This window comes from Leopardus geoffroyi, chromosome A1 (assembly GCF_018350155.1).
Source record: "Leopardus geoffroyi isolate Oge1 chromosome A1, O.geoffroyi_Oge1_pat1.0, whole genome shotgun sequence".
In the NCBI taxonomy this organism is placed as follows: domain Eukaryota; kingdom Metazoa; phylum Chordata; class Mammalia; order Carnivora; family Felidae; genus Leopardus; species Leopardus geoffroyi.
The window spans coordinates 227,527,145-227,543,275 of NC_059326.1; the positions used below are offsets into that span (position 1 = coordinate 227,527,145).

General features: G+C 46.7%; 1 protein-coding gene and 1 long non-coding RNA gene across 3 annotated transcripts in view; one reads left to right on the forward strand and one right to left on the reverse strand.

Moving 5' to 3' along the window:
• ANKH (ANKH inorganic pyrophosphate transport regulator) overlaps positions 1–16,131 on the forward strand; it is a 142,266-nt gene that overhangs the window by 82,062 nt on the left and 44,073 nt on the right. For both annotated transcript variants that reach the window (XM_045441681.1, XM_045441689.1), the window contains exons 2-4: positions 3,422–3,638; positions 10,953–11,071; positions 14,067–14,150. In XM_045441681.1, the coding sequence (XP_045297637.1) occupies positions 3,422–3,638; positions 10,953–11,071; positions 14,067–14,150 (420 nt within the window). The remainder of the gene's footprint in view (positions 1–3,421; positions 3,639–10,952; positions 11,072–14,066; positions 14,151–16,131) is intronic.
• Positions 2,758–8,982, reverse strand: LOC123578683. Its single transcript, XR_006702453.1, has 2 exons — positions 8,814–8,982; positions 2,758–5,963 (listed from the first exon to the last, which is right to left on the reverse strand). It is a non-coding gene; the product is annotated as an uncharacterized LOC123578683 (long non-coding RNA).

Below are 16,131 nucleotides of genomic sequence, written 5' to 3' on the forward strand. Positions count from 1 at the left end.
AAAAAAAAAGTCTAAGTCTACATTATTTACATGCCCTCCTGTATGCTTTTTAAACTTGTGCTAAATAATATATATCGTTTAAATGTCAACGAACATTTTTAGCAATAAAACAATGAACAATTCCCAGCCATAGATTTTGGGAAGGACGGGAAGAAAAAAGAATAAGCTGTACGCTGGTCTCAAAGTCTGAGGGAAACATAATGAGAGCTATCCCAAGTTGGGGGGTCTCTGGAAGCAGAACTCACGCTGGGGAATTCTTGTGCGAGTGATTTGTTGGGCGAGCACTCTCGGGGAGAGGGGAGGAGAGCCATGGGGGGAGGGGAGAGAAGGTAAGCAAGGAGGTTGTCTCCACTGGAGACCAGCTTCCACCCGACCCCACAGGGAGCTCTGGTGTATGATTTCTATCCAGAGCAACCCCACCCTGCGGCAGGGGACCTGATCTTTTCATACCCCTGTGTCAGCCAGCCATTGTCTGCGTGCCACCTGGGGCTCCAGTGTGGCTCCTCTAACCCAAAGTGGCTGGGGGATGGGGCGCCTGGGTGGCGCAGTCGGTTAAGCATCCGACTTCAGCCAGGTCATGATCTCGCGGTCCGTGAGTTCGAGCCCCGCGTCGGGCTCTGGGCTGATGGCTCAGAGCCTGGAGCCTGTTTCCGATTCTGTGTCTCCCTCTCTCTCTGCCCCTCCCCCGTTCATGCTCTGTCTCTCTCTGTCCCAAAAATAAATAAACGTTGAAAAAAAAAAAAAAAAAACAACAACAACAACAAAGTGGCTGGGGGCAATTTTCCCTGAGGGGGAGGCAGCTTTGAGCCATTAATGGCCAACTTCCTGCACCTAGGGACAGGTGCACTACCCAGTAGAGGGTCTGAGTAGGACACACAACAGCATCCACTGCAGAAATCCAAAAAAAGTTTAATTTGGGAGATCAGCGAGTGATAGATTGTGACACATAACAGGACCCTCTGACTAGATGTGCTATTAAACACAGGATTTGTTATCAAGGAACTTCTTGATTTTTATGTTGGGTTAGGGTATTAAAGTATTACATCAGCTTTGCTAGAAGGGAAATTTTTTCTAAGGAAGGCATCATGGCAGGTATGTTCCACAAAGGCTAAGAAGGTTTTTATGGAAAATTTTAAGGTATTATTGGGGGAAAAAAGGAAAAGAGGATTAGGCATATAACTGGAAACAGGTTTCAAAAACTAGCTTATATGATACCAACCTTGTCAGAAGAATGACACTGAATTCCTACAGCAAATAGATATTTTTCTTCTAGATTTTTCTAAAACTATTTTACACGTTGGTATTTTCCTATAAATACCTTTTTTTTTTTTTTTTTTTTTTTTTTGCTAACAGTGCTTTGCATAGAATGTTCAACTATATGACGATGGATACGTGTCATATGTGTGTGTGTGTGTGTGTGTGTGTGTGTGTACACAGCATTAGACAAATATATTTGTCAAAACCCCTAGCATGTACAGTCCAAGAGTGAACTCTAATGTAGACTATGGGCTTTGAGTGATAATGATGCATCGTTGGAGGTTCATGGATGGTACTGTGAACTTAAAACTGCTCTAAAAAATAAAGTCTATTGTTTTGTGCTGATCTCAGCCTATCGATAGTAATGCCAGGGGCTAGAAATGCCTTGAAGGCACTCACCTGGGTCCCACTGAACCTCCTCTCCCCCTTTCAAAATCAGCATTACCACTGGGCCCACCCTTGTGGATCTTATTATGATTGCCAGACGCCCTTGAGCAACAACCACCAGGAAACTTTGAAAATATAAAGGTTTATTCCTTACAAGACCCAGAAATTGCACAGCACACCTGAGGCTATCCAGTGAGGTCAAGATGTTGTGGGGGGAGAGGGGGAGCGTGCCGACATCCATGGGCCTGGGATTCTGCTTTTATTGGGGTCAAGCGAGGGGATCCAGGGTTTCACGGGCTTGTTCTTTATTGGTGAATTTAAGACATAAGAGCAGGAATTTAAAGCATGGGGAAGAGAAATGACAAGTGGCCCAAATGGTCAGTTATGAAATCAACTAAGATCTCTGAAACCGAAGAGCCTTAGCGGTGGGGAAGGTGGTCTGGTTCTTTATCTATTCCTGTGGCTGGCAGTGTGTTTATTCAAGATAGTTTTCTTGGAAGTGGACGATGCCTCTTTGAAAGAGCTGTCTGGGCAATCGAAGCTTACTGTGCATGCTTTTACTACATCTGTTTCTATATGTATAAAACTACACAGCTGACTCTCCTGCTTAACATTTCCTGTTCCTAAAGAGCAGGTGATGTCCTGGGGACATTTTTAAAAAATTTTCTCTCCACCTAGGGACGCCTGGGTGCCTCAGTCAGGTGAGCATCAGACTTAGGCTCAGGTCATGATCTCACGGATCGTGTGTTTGAGCCCCACATCGGGCCCTGTGCTGACAGCTCAGAGCCTGAAACCTTCTTCAGATTCTGTGTCTCCCTCTCTCTCTGCCCCATCCCCATTTGTGTGCGTGCTCTCTCTCTCTTCTCTCTCAAAAATAAAGAGGTACACGTTTAAAAATAAGTAATAAATAAACAATAAAAAATTCTCCCCGCCTAGACATCCATTCCCAGCATCTCTGGTGTAATTTGTCTAGCAGGTGGGAAAGTAAGTTTGGAAATGCCATGCTGACGAGGCCACTGGTACCTCAGAGGGTCCATCATGGAGGATGGTTAACATGATCAGAATATTCTGTGACCACAACTTCTTGAGCAAGCAATATCCAAAACCAGGGTATTTGGTTTAAAGGTTTTCTTATATTTGTTTGCACAGAGTTCAGGAACACATTCCAAGCTCAAATACAATAAGAATCGGGTAAATAGCATCCATCAAGGATATAATCTGTTCCTTCAATACTTTTGTTCATAACATAGAATTCGCTCTGTTCAAGGAAGGATACCTCCATAACACGTAGACGGCTTTTCAGGTTATGGGTGCACATGCACGCATGCATGGTCACGCACACGCGGGCATGCGCACACACCCCTTCCTTAAAGAAGAAAAGAAACCATCACCCACCCCCCTACAAAGAGGCTGACCCATTTCCAGAATGCCTGTCGCCGTCATTGAGATTCAGCCTATAAGTAAAATGTAACCTGTTGAGGTTTTAGCCAAAACTTCTTAGAATCATCTTCTGATATTAACATAAAAAGCTTATTGGGTTTTTCTCTCTGACTTTAACCCCACCGGGCAGGGATCTCCCCTACAAGAAGGTATTTCAAACCAAAGCTAATAGGGATGAAAATGAAAACTAATAACCGTGATCAAATTACAGTGAGGTTTACCCCGTAAGCTGCTTAGCGTTTCTATAGAAACGTATCTGCCAAGTTTCGTCTTGGAAGTACGATTCCTGGGAGATGGGACCACATCTCTCACGTGGGTTGTCTTTCCCCCTCCACAGGCCTTGAACCGGGGCATTGCTGCTGTTAAGGAAGATGCGGTGGAAATGCTGGCCAGCTACGGGCTGGCGTACTCACTCATGAAGTTCTTCACGGGTCCCATGAGTGACTTTAAAAACGTGGGCCTGGTGTTTGTGAACAGCAAGCGAGACAGGACCAAGGCTGTCCTGTGCATGGTCGTGGCCGGTGCCATCGCCGCCGTCTTCCACACCCTGATAGGTAAGGCTGCCGACCGCCCTGTCGTCTGTTGTTCCTTTCCATCCATTCGAACATTCGCGATTTCTTTGGCAATTACCAAACATTTGTCATGAAAAGTTTCAAGGGCTGAAAGGAATGGAGTTTGTGTTCCTAGCGCAAGAAAAGAAAATGTGTTTTCTCTGGGAAGCCCTCGTTGTAATTCCTTGACTCCCAAGCCCTGGGTCAGAGAGCAGGTCATTTCTGTCAGTTCAACGAAATGGCCTGTGCTTCCTGAGAGAGACACGTTACTACAGAGACTCAACCTTCAACAGAAAAATAGAACGGTTGTTATGTAGGATTAATGCTCATCGGCAGTGAGAACAAATGAGATTGTTTAACGTATTAAAATTAACTTATTTGAGGACCTCGTTATTCTATCATATTCAAAGACAAGACTAAATACTGTGGCTTAACATTCTTTCCATGAAAAAAGGCCGCATCATACATATAGCGACTAGCGTGCGGGTTTCACCGAGACCTTGGAAAAGCACTTGCTTGGGAGGCCCAGTCCTGCTTCTGCCTTCTTGGTGGTGATAAAATTCTAAGAGCATGACTTCCGAGCTCCTCCTCGGCTTTTAAAACAGCTCAGCTTAGGAGGCATAAAAACTGAGTGGCACATGTATTGAGCCCAGTTGCCTAAAACCCGTGAATAACAGCTCGTAAACCCATTGTGTGCCTTCAAAACAGCACTGGCTCTATGAGAATCATGAATGTCAGTGGTGAATAAAGGAGCCAGAAGATTAACCCAAACCCTTCACCTTGTATTCAGATGGCAGCTAATGTTTACTTACATGACTGTGAAAGTAAAGGGTGGGAGGCCTTTTGGGTTTTCCTTTTGAATGTAGTCCAGAGGCTTGTGTTGAGAGCAGTGTGAGACAATGGGAAGGTGCTGCTAGGGGCCGGGTGTTCAGCCAAAGTGTTGGTATTGACCATTTAATTTGGGCTGGGGGCTTCAGGGCCTGGGGTTGGGCGGAGGAGATGCTCTTTTTCCTTCAGCTCAGGCCCTGAATACTAACTCGTGGACTGTGCTTTGAAGAAAGCTTCGGCAGCTAGATTTGATCTGGACCATTTTCGAAGATGGCGTATGCCTTTGAGAAAATTCCATACAGGAAATGAGTAGGTCTAGGGGCACCTGGGTCTGCTGAGCATCCGGCTCTCGATTTCGGGTCAGGTTAGGATCTCACAGTTCATGAGTTGAGTTCGAGCCCCACGTCGGGCTCTGCGCTGACGGTGCGGAGCCTGCTTGGGACTCTCTCCCTCTCTATCTGCCCCTCTCTGCTTCCTAAAATAAAAACAAGTAAGACAGAGAGAAATAAATAGGTCTGGATAAATTTTTGTTTCAATGGGTAAATCAGTTCCCTTTTGCTACCAGTTTTTATTTGGGTTTCTGAATAACTCTAACATTCCCTGTTTTTGTCATAGCTGAACAAGACTTCGGTACTAAAAGCTAATTACTAGCCGTCAGTTGTCATGGAAGAAAAAAGCTGAGTGTCCTGTGTTATCGAAACTGTTATGAGGAACAAGGGATCATTGACATAAAAATCAGCCTCATTTTTCAAATGCAACCTAAAATTTTCAATTTTAAAATCGATAAAAATCTTAGATTTGAATCAGAATGGTTCCGCATCCCAGATGTATTTAACGATTGTTTTGCGTAGACACTTGGAATTTTGTTGGACTGACAGACTTCGAAGTCTAGAGGATCCACCGGCCCAGGAGTTCCAGTCTATTCTGTGTGCCCCAGAGCCTGGCTCTAGATGTCCACATTGCAGAAGGCTTGGGAGTATTTCTAGCTTCTTTGTTAGAAGTTGCCAATAAGTGTCTCATTTTAGCTAAATTGTAGCCACTACTGTTGTCATGGGCTCATGGATGAGACATCACTTTTTTAAATTGCAGGGCGTGGGATTTGCCACACCAAACCTTAATTTAGGCCAGTGGTCAGGGTGTAGGTGTTTTCCACCTCCCCCTCTTAATTAATCTATAAAAGAGAGGAAAACTTGCTGACCGTGTATGTGGGTTCATTGGAGTCCTAGTTAATTTCACGTGCGTGAAGTTAGATTTGCCTGACCTCCTAATTCCCACCGACGGAGACACCACTGCTGTGGATGTTTTATTTCCTTATGCATCTATTCTCAACAGTGCCCTGGAAGGCGTCTTGCGTGTTCCAGCCTGGGCAGTCAGCAGAGCTCAGGGGAACAAGTTCCTATGCTCCTACGGGGAGCAATTGAAGTAACTTCTAGAGTGGTTCCATTTGTCAGTCTTCCCTCTCGGCAAGCTTCTCCATTATTCATGGATTATAGACCAGCCCTGTAAAGGTAAAAGGGTACAACTTGATATAATTTAAACCAGCAAGGGTGCTAGAAATGGACAGTTTCAGCACAGTCACGAAGTGTATCACGAGGTAACAAACCACCCCAATACTCAGTGACTCAAAACAGCATTTATTCTTGGCTCACCAGACCATGGGCCATCTGGGTGGTTCTTTTGGACTTGGTGGCTCATGCCTTTGTGGTCAGTGGAGACTCAGGCGGAGGCTCTGCTGATCTTGGTGGGCTCACTGGGGGACGTCAGCCAATAGTAGGCTGGTCCAGATGGCCTCCGATGGGACAGCTGAGCCCTCTTCCACCAGCCTGAGCTTGTGTGCACAGCTGTGGCGATACCCCAAGTGAGGAGATAGAGACCCACAAGGCCTTTTGAGGCCAAGAATTGGAAGGGGCACCGTCACGGCCCCTGCGCGTGACTGGCCAAGGCAAATCCCAGGCCAGCCCACGTTCAAAGGGGTAGGGAATATAGACTCCCACTTTTCACCGGAGGAACTACAAAATCACATAGCAGATAAGGGATATAAGGAGGAGAGAAGAATCAGGGACATTTTGCAATCAGTCTCCCCCGAACAGTTCTTTGGGAGATGGTGGATTCATGCATTTATTCAATCAACATGTATTGAACACCTACAGTGGGCTAGATCCTGGGCATTCAGATATGAATAAGGCATGTTCTTTAGAGAGAAGCAAGATATCGTACAGTAAATTATTACAAATTCCACTCCACGGAGTCTTGATACCAATGAGATAGAATTCATGTTCTTGTGTTAAGATTTCACATTTACTGTACTGACTTTATGCACGGGTTTATGATACATCTCTAAGGCCTGAGCAGTGTTTGTACCTCCCACGCCCACATCTTTCAGGTAAATGTTGCACAGTGCAGATTCTAGAGGGCTGTGTCCTATGTCCCTGTTCCAGCCCCCACGTAGGTAACCAGCCTCTTCACAGTGGAGTTAGCTGGCATAGTGCCTGATGCATATGTCATTCACCCGCATGTGTTGAGGTGACTTAAATACTGGCCATACAAGCACACACTTTGAAATGATTCATTAGAAGCACAGGGGTCAAGTTACCTGCCGTGTGAAAAGCCTAGTAAATAGAGAACCTAGCAACCTAATCAGTACAAGTAAGACTTTTAAGCATGGGAACTTGGGAATTTGAATGATAATACGGGTTCTCAAATTTGCCTCTTGGAAATACACATATTGTCCTGTTACTTGATTGGGAGGAGGGCTGTCTCCTCAGTTCCCATGGGAAAATCTAGGTATATAGACTTGTTTGGATTAATATTAATATTTCGTGGCATTTTGCAACAAGTGCTAGTTAAGTCTTGGATGAATAAGCTTGAAGAGCCACTGATTCTCGACAGGGGTCCATCACGCTGGTGGGCCGAGGGCAGGAGAGCTAGGGATCTGAATGACCCTTCCGGTTTCTTCTTGTTTGGGTGGGGTCAAAAGCTGCCTGCCTATAAAAGGGCCAAGGCCAAGTCCTTCTGCTGCAGCCACCCCATGAAATCTGTTTACATCTCTTCAAAAGCCTTGTTGAATTCTTCCTTTTAACGTTCTGCTCTTCATCAGGAGTATGAGCTGTTTCAGAACAATCCAGGTAGGGCAGTTTATAGAAGCTGAGGGGTAGGAAAGGTGAAGGCGGCCAGCCTGGTAATTACGGACTCTATGCAAAGCACTTGAAACAAATTACCCCCAGCGGACAACTCCAGCCAGGAACAGCTCAGGGGCACAGGAGGGAGGGAGGGGGAATTGGGTGAAAAACAGCTGCTGGGATTTTTATATTCCCAACTCACAGGGTGGAAACAACAGCCTTTGTAGTTACAATCAGACTCTTCTCTGTGTGGGGGAGGAGGAGGAGGAGAGGTAAGAAGTAGCCGAAGGAGGAGAAGTAAAAAGAAGCCAAAGGGGCCTCCAGCCCCTAGGTCCCAAAGTCCCCTGGAGCCTGGAGGCTGGGAGGGAGGAGCCCAGCACCAGCTGCCAGCTGAGAAAAGCAAGGGAGTGGGAGGGGCAGAGAGGCCTGGTCCTGGCAGAGGCAGAAAGCCTGGCAACTGAGCTCACCACCCAGCCGTCCTTCTGTCCACTCTCCATTGTCCTGCATCAAGGCACTATTTTTGATACTTTCGTTGAAGGAGTCTAATAGGGGGGCGCCTGGGTGGCCCAGTCTGTGAAGGGTCCGAGTCCGGCTCAGGTCATCATCTCACAGTTCATGGGTTCGATCCCCGCATCTGACTCCATGCCGACGGCACAGAGCCTGCCTGGGATCTTCTCCCTCTCTTTGTCCCTCCCTCATTCTCTCTCTCTCAAAAATAAATAAACATTATAAATTAAAAAATAAATAAATACCTAATAGATACCTTTAGATCAACGTACAGAAGGTGGAGAAGCTGATTTATATTGATCTCTGCCCCCGGGGCCTCCTCCCAAGTGCTCAAACTCACAGGTCCCAGGGAGGAAAAGAATTCTGGCTCCCGTTTTCCTGGAGGCCGCCCGTGTGACTCTGCTAGGGCCGTCCTAACAATGCAGCACAGACCGGGAGGCCAAGACCACAGAAACGCACGGTCTCCCAGTTCACGAGGCTGCACGATGAAGCCGGCAGTACGGTTGCTCCCTTCTGGGACTCTCTCCTGGCCTCCGTGGTTTGAGGGCGACCTGGGGCTTCCTGCAGCTGCAGGGACATCACTCCCATCTCCAGCTTCACGTCTGCGTGGCGCTCCCCCTGTGCGCGTCCACCTCTGGGTCCACATTTCCCCGTTTTAGAAGGACCCCAGGCATACTGTGTTGGGAGCCCCCCCCCCCCCCGCTCCTGTGTGACCTCATCTTACCAAATTATATCTGCGGTGGCCCTGTTGCCAATCAGGTCCCGTTGTGCCGTCCTGGGGAGGGGACTCCACATACGAATTCAAGGGGACACGCAGCTCTGCCCACACCCCCCCCCCCACTCTGGATCTCAGCCTTCCCCGGTTTCAGAGTCCAGTCAAGTGCACTCTGGCATTGTCTGTGGGCTCTAACCTTTACCCCAGAATGTCAGCCCCGTGAGCTATTCATAGCCGCCCGGCGCCTGCCGCTGGCACTGCATTGCTCTGCTCACCCAGCCCAGCTGTCCTCACCCGCCAGGAGGGGACACTCTGCAGGCAGGGGCTGGGTCGCCTCCTGGTAGGTCCCAGCACAGTGGTCGATTCCCGACCGAATGAAACAAACATACAAATAAACAGCAGGAAAAATGAACTCCGAGACAAAACTTCTAAGTTTCGGCGCCCCGAGTAAGCCATTCATTCCTGTGAGCAAGGGACATCTTCATCCTGGCCTTGTGTTTCCGTCTGTCTTGCCGTCCCACGTCTGAGGGCGCGGCTGGCCTGACTGCCGCCAAGGCAGGCTGGCCGGCTCCCTCCCCGCCCCTCCCCTGAGCCTTCCTGAGTCAGACCAAGCCCTCTCTAGCCTGCTGGTCTAATCTGTGTGCCTTCTGATCCCAATTTGGAGAAGATAGCGCCCCCTTCCCTCCTTGTCCCATCTTCCCGAGTCTTTTCTCTTTCTGCCCCTGGACACCTGCCTCTTGGAATGCCTTCTTGCTGCCTCAGTGTCTCTGCTGGCCCCACCATGCTCCACACCTGATGTGTTTGCTCACCTGGCAGCTCACCAGTTGGTTTTCACCTCTGACCCCCCACCCTTGGAGGGCTTCAACCTCTCCTCCTGCACTGCCCCCCCATCCCACCTTGCGCTCCGGATGTCTTAACCATCCCACCCCCCTACCCCTTAAAATCACTTACGTGCACCTCTCCCCCCTCTGGGATTCCCATTTGCGCATCTGAACATCCTCGATATCGTCCCAAAGACCTGGCTGACTTCAAAATTCCCGTGATTCAAGCCTCATCCTGAAAAAGGATGGAGGGCTATTTGTTAACGATCAGCTTCTTCTTATTATCAGTTAATATGGTTATAAGTCATCGCCCAAACTTTGAAGGGGGGGAGGGATCTTACTATTTCACGTAAAATGAGACTCTGTCTGCATTCTATCTCCTTTCTGATTTCACAGCAGCTTCTGTACTTGTCCATATGCATTAATATTCATATTTTTTAATGAAAACAGCAGGAAGACTGTTATTAAAGCTCCATGTAAAATACAATGAAAAACACAATTAGTATCTTCCTCTATAGTCTAAACATGTATCAATAAGGTAAACATAGCTTACTAATTTATTTAATCTTTGCTAACAACCCCTGTCAGAATGCCTAGCCAATACATTCAACTCTTTCTTCCTTTATGCCTATTTGGCAGCTATGAATTCATTCAGCCGGTATTGGCTCAGTGCCCACATGCTCCTCCCAAAGGATGAAACAAAAAGAATGGCAAGCCGTGAAAAGCTAGGTTTACATTTTTTATTGAAGAGGCATATTCACAACTGGGCATTTTCTCTTAGTAAATAAGTAACACTCTATATAAATACGTAGCCTCGGAGCAATCCATCATGCATCCGAATATAGGTGAATATAATGCTTACACAGTATTAAAATAACAGAAACAACTTAAGTGTGTACTAATAGGAGACTGAGTAAGTTGATGCTAAGTAAACCTGCAAAAAGGAACCCATTGCAACCACCTAAGTATGGAAGCGTATCACGGAAAGCTGTTCATGGTTTACAAAAGAGTGTATATATAGTATGATCTCATTTTTATGTTAAAACACATATGCATAGCCCACACACATGCCCACCACACACACACATAAAAGAACTGGGCAGTTGGAATCCAGAGCCTTAACCGTGACCCCCCCCCCCCCCCGGGTAGGGGGATGAGATAGTAGACGTTTTTGTTTTGTTTTTTTCCTCGTTGCTCATCTGCATTTTATAATTTTTCTACAAAAAAACAAATGTTCCATTTGACGTTGTTTGGCATCTTCAAGATGAAAAGCTTGCAAAGGTAACTTTTTCTAACATTGCCATGTGTCTTTTTTGGCCCCTTGCAGCTTATAGTGACTTAGGTTACTACATTATCAATAAACTGCATCATGTGGACGAGTCCGTGGGGAACAAAACGAGAAGGGCCTTCCTGTATCTTGCTGCCTTCCCTTTTATGGATGCCATGGTGAGTAATCAATCGTTGGCTCTTTTTAAAAAATAACTATGGTGTACGTAACATACAATTTACCCTTTTAGCCGTTCTTACGTACACGGTCCGATGGTGTGAGGTAACTTCACATTGCCGTGAACCTCCAGAGCTCCTATTGTCTCGTGAAACTGACTCTGTCCCCATTAGACCCTAACTTCCCATTCTCCCGTCCCCTCAGCCCCTAGCACCACTGTCCTACCGTCTGTGTGGATCGGACCATTCCAGGGATTTCATACGAGTGGACTGAGACAGTATGGCTGGCTGGTTCACCTAACTTCGCATGTCTTCAGGGTTCACCCACGTCGTGGCGCACGTCGCAATGTCCTTTACAAGGACCACGTTTTGTTCATCCATTCATCCATCAGTGGACACCTGGGTCGCTGTTTTGATAGTGCTGTTGTGAACATGGATGCACAAGTACCTCTTTGAGTTTTCTGCTTTAATCCTTTTGGGTATATAGTCAGAAGTAAAATTGACAGATTACGTAATATGTAATCATTCTATTTTTAATTTTTGAGGGACCCTCATACTGATTTCCATATCAGCTATACCATTTTACATCCCCACCAGCCGTGTAGAAGGGTTCCAGTGGACCGTTGACTTTTTACCAGTGCATCCTGTCCATTTGTTTTGTTATGAGAATTGTCTGTATTTGTCAGAAGTTCTGGCAGGAGGCCAGAGATCCTACTTGAAAATTTGATTTAACTATAAAGATCTTTTCTGATATATTCAGGATCAAAGGATCAGGACAGCTTTCTGATAAACTTGCCATTGGTGTGGCTTAACCACCCAAATCTTTTTAGAATAAGAATCTCTTGAATATATTGATAGGATTTCATTACTTTAATAGCCAGCTTTATACATTACGAAGGGCAGCTCCCTTCCATAGATTAAATCCTTTGTCATGATACTAAAGAGTGCTCAGAGAATGCTTTTTTTCTATTCCTCAGTAGTATAGGTATAAAAGAGACTTAGCCAAAAAAAAAAAAAAAAAATCTATATATCTATATATAGATATAGATAGCTCCAATAATATTCAATGATGGAAAATAAACCCCTTCTTTGGGCTCCATTTTAAATTACTTTTAGGAGTAGACTTAAAAATATTAATACGGGGGAAAATATGTTAATATGGGGGCGCCTGGGTGGCTCAGTGGTTTGAGCGTCCCACTCTTGATTTCGGCTCAGGTCATGATCCCAAGGTCGTGGGGTCAAGCCCCATGCCAGTGTCCGTGCTGAGCATGGAACCTGCTTGGGATTCTCTTTCTTTCTCTCTCTAAAATAATGTATATGTTAATCTGTACAATTTTTCACCACCCTTCACCCCAAGTTTTATGTAGTGTAGACGCATGAGGTGAGTGGGCATCTGCCTGGAGGCGAGGCCACCGCCCCACATCCTTGGCGAGATGACACAAGGCCAATTGCCCGTGGTCCTTCTTCTCGAGTGTTATCAGGAGTGTCAAACTGCCTGTAGTTAAGTTGCTGATGCAGCCTCACTGAATGGCACGTTACCCCCGCCCCCCCCCCCCAAAAAAAAAGAAAGAAAGAGAAAAGGCACAGGGGCGGGATTTCCTAAAACCAGATTCCCCATGGTGTCCACGCAGGCCTAAGGAGGCACCACAGCGCTTTAAGTCAGAGAACTGAATGATGTGACCTTTACCACATCCGAAGTAAAAGCCCAGCTTCCCAGACAGAATCTGTGATACTGCTCTAATGCCCACCCACCATCTGTACGGGGACTCTGTAAACACGGAGAAGAATTACGGTTACACAGTGACTTCAGGGACTCGGGACTAAAAGCGAATCACAGACTCTTACATGCCCCGTGTTCCATTTTCCTTCAGGTGTATTTATTTGCCATGAGAGAGTTTCTAAAACTCAGTATGACACCAGAGCTTTGGTGATCAACACCCTTTACTTCTGTGTTTCGTTTATCAACTGCCCCCCCCCCAAAGACCCAGCAGTAGGAGACTGCTAATAAAAGAACAAAATGGTGAGCACTTATAAAGAGCCAGGTGATCCCTCCCCAAGCTCCCCCCCCCACACACCCATACCTGCACCGTGGCCCTGGTATATTGGTTGGAGAGATAATATTTGAAAGCCACAAAGCTTACCATCCAGATGGCTTTGGTCAACAGAGAGAGCCCACAAGCCACTATTTGCAAACGTTATCGACGGTTTGCATTTCTTTCCACGTCTGGCACCTCGGGACCTGTGAGCTGAGGGAGGATGAGCTGCTCTGTGCGGCCCCGACACAGACCTAGGGGAATAAACTGTATTTGTCCGATTGGGTTTAGTTCACATGAAATGTGATTTCTATGTCAGTCCGCATCGGCCTTTACAGGTTAGAGGGATCATCTTCCAACAGATCCTGCCTTGAACTCCCGGCCTCCAAACTCACCTTTCCCTGGGCTTTCCATGGTCTGCTCCCCGCAGAGGCCCTTCCTCGTAATTGCCCTCAAAAGCAAGGTGTCAGATCAGATCCTGCCCTGGCTTGAAAAGAAGTCGAAGAAGAGCCCTCATTAGAGCCCTATTCAGCTGATGAGAACCCATAATGACTGTAATAACTTAGAACCAACCTGGAGCCCTCATTACAACATGCTTCGTGTAAGGAGAACGCTTCTGCCTTGGCACTCCGACCGCCCCAGAGAGGGAGAGACGGCGTTTCCTCCGTTCCTGGTAGCCACCCAGCTTTCCTGCCAGGCACGTGGACCTAATGAGTACACTGGCCTGCGTATAATCTGTCCTAAATAAATACTGTGCAGTCACGGATGCCGCTTAAAAAAAAATCTTGTGTGCACCTAGCCATCAGGCCAAGTTCCAGTCATTTGACCAACTGAAAATTTGTCCTGTGCTCCTAAGGTGTCGGGGGGTACAAAGCCTATTTCAGAAACTCCCAGGAAATCATAACGACCAGAAGCGAGCCAGTGCTGACAGCGTCTCTCATGCCCAATTCTTGTCTTTCCGGCAGGCATGGACCCACGCTGGCATTCTCCTGAAACACAAATACAGTTTCCTGGTGGGATGTGCCTCGATCTCAGACGTCATAGCTCAGGTAAGTGTGGTCTGTGTGCCGCTCAGAGCGTCTCTCTGGCGAGTGACAGAACCCACCCATGCCTCACTCACATTCATCCACCCTGCCATGCATTCCGACTTTCCTCAGATCAAACGTGGACTTCGGCAAAGGTTTGTCAAAGTAGAGGGAAAGCGAAGCCGTTTGCAGTGTAAGTATGTATAATCCTGCTGGCTGGAGGGTGGTAGGAATTTAAAGTCAGTGGCAGAGGGTTGGGCTCGCACGAGAAACAGCCATCAGGTCCCGGCTAGTACATGTTTGGTGGTCAGAGGGTCACTGTGCCCTTGGCTGGACGCACACGTGGCCCTCTGTGTGGCCCAACAGTACACGGTCTGTCCCTCGGTCCCAGAGGGAGCTCTTAGGAATTGCTCTTATGCCACCCAGGGCTGCCATTCACACGTCATTCGCCCCCATTTGAAAAGAGCCAGGACGTTGGACCCATGCTGCCCGCTTCCTGTTGAATCTAGGCCCCTGGGGTCTGGCACCAACCCTGATTTTCCATTTTCCTTCCCTTCCTCTGCCACCGGGGATACTGCCTGAAACATTTCAGCAGGAAATTAGATCTAATTCCTATAATCTATAAATTAGGCATAGTTCCTGCCATCAGGGGTTTGGGAGAACAAGGTCTTCAGAGAGGAGAGGGATGGACTGATTTCTTAAACTCTTTTCCCAATTCCCAGTTCCATTCTGGGAATGTTTCTAGGCATCTCTGCCTGGTTTCTTCCTGTCATACATGCTAGTCTTTTAGCCACCTTTGTGAAATAATCTACGGTCAGACCGTGAGTACCTCCCTAAAGACCAACAATTCCATTTCCAGATTAATTGCGTTTACTCCGTGGATCACTATTAAAAGTAATTTATGTTATTCCTATGAACACTCTGTGTGTGTGTGTGTGTGTGTGTGTGTGTTTGCACACACATGTGCACGCCCGAACGCTGGCTAACATCATTCCTTGATGTATCTTTGTTAATTTTCTTTGTGAGTTACTGGAGATTTTTGTCCGGAGCTTACTTTTATTTAACTCGTCCTCGGAGACATGAACTAAACTGCCTTATTCACTCTAATCACTTAATCTGAAATAAAGGAAAGACTTCTCACGGGCAGCAAGTCGCATCAGCAACTCCCTGAGTATTTTGAGATGCGTGTTTTCTGAAGGGCAAGCAAACAAACAGAAAAGCTGGACTTTGCCTACGATAAATATAGTAGGCATCTAAGGATAGAAGAGAACACTATATCCCTGAAAACTGCTTTGCTGAGCACGCCCACGGCCCTTTTCCTTCTCGGTTTGAAACCCAGTCCTGGCCGATGCCTGCTGGGAGGGCTCGCGAATGCAGAATAAACATATCTGGTTAGTAAGATGGGAGCTGGATTCAGATGCCATCTGGCCCCCGGCTATTCCTGGTGAAGTGGTTATTTTAAACCTTGTAGTTTAAACGCCTGAGGGAATAAATGCAATTTTTGTTCCTAAGTCTTTTATTACCCCTGCCTGTACCCCCAGCTTTATTCTTCTTGCTCCTTGAAAGCATTTAACTACCGGATTTGGCAATGAGTAAATAGATCTTAGGCAAAGTCCTTTGAAATACCACCTTAGCATAGATATATAGCAAGCAGTGGCCAATGGTAAAATGAACATGGTTCATAACGTCTTGAATTTCAGTGGCAACTCTCATTTTTAAACATTTGACTAAGCTAATTGGTGTCTCATCATAGTACAAGAAAGCTCTCGGTGTGGTTCACGCAGGCAATGCTTTTCTGTGCCACTATTACTCTCAGTGGTGCTATTATGTTCTAGTAAATGCCAAAGGGTTTATGAAAAATACTGCTGTCTCTGTTATATTTCACAATCACCTGGTCAATATTTGCTCAGTATCAAAATGAGAATTCTCCTGGGGTTGTCAGACCTTACTCGGGCCTCCTGTCCTAGCCCTTGCCTTCTGAAGTTGGCCGAGGGCCCCAGGATGG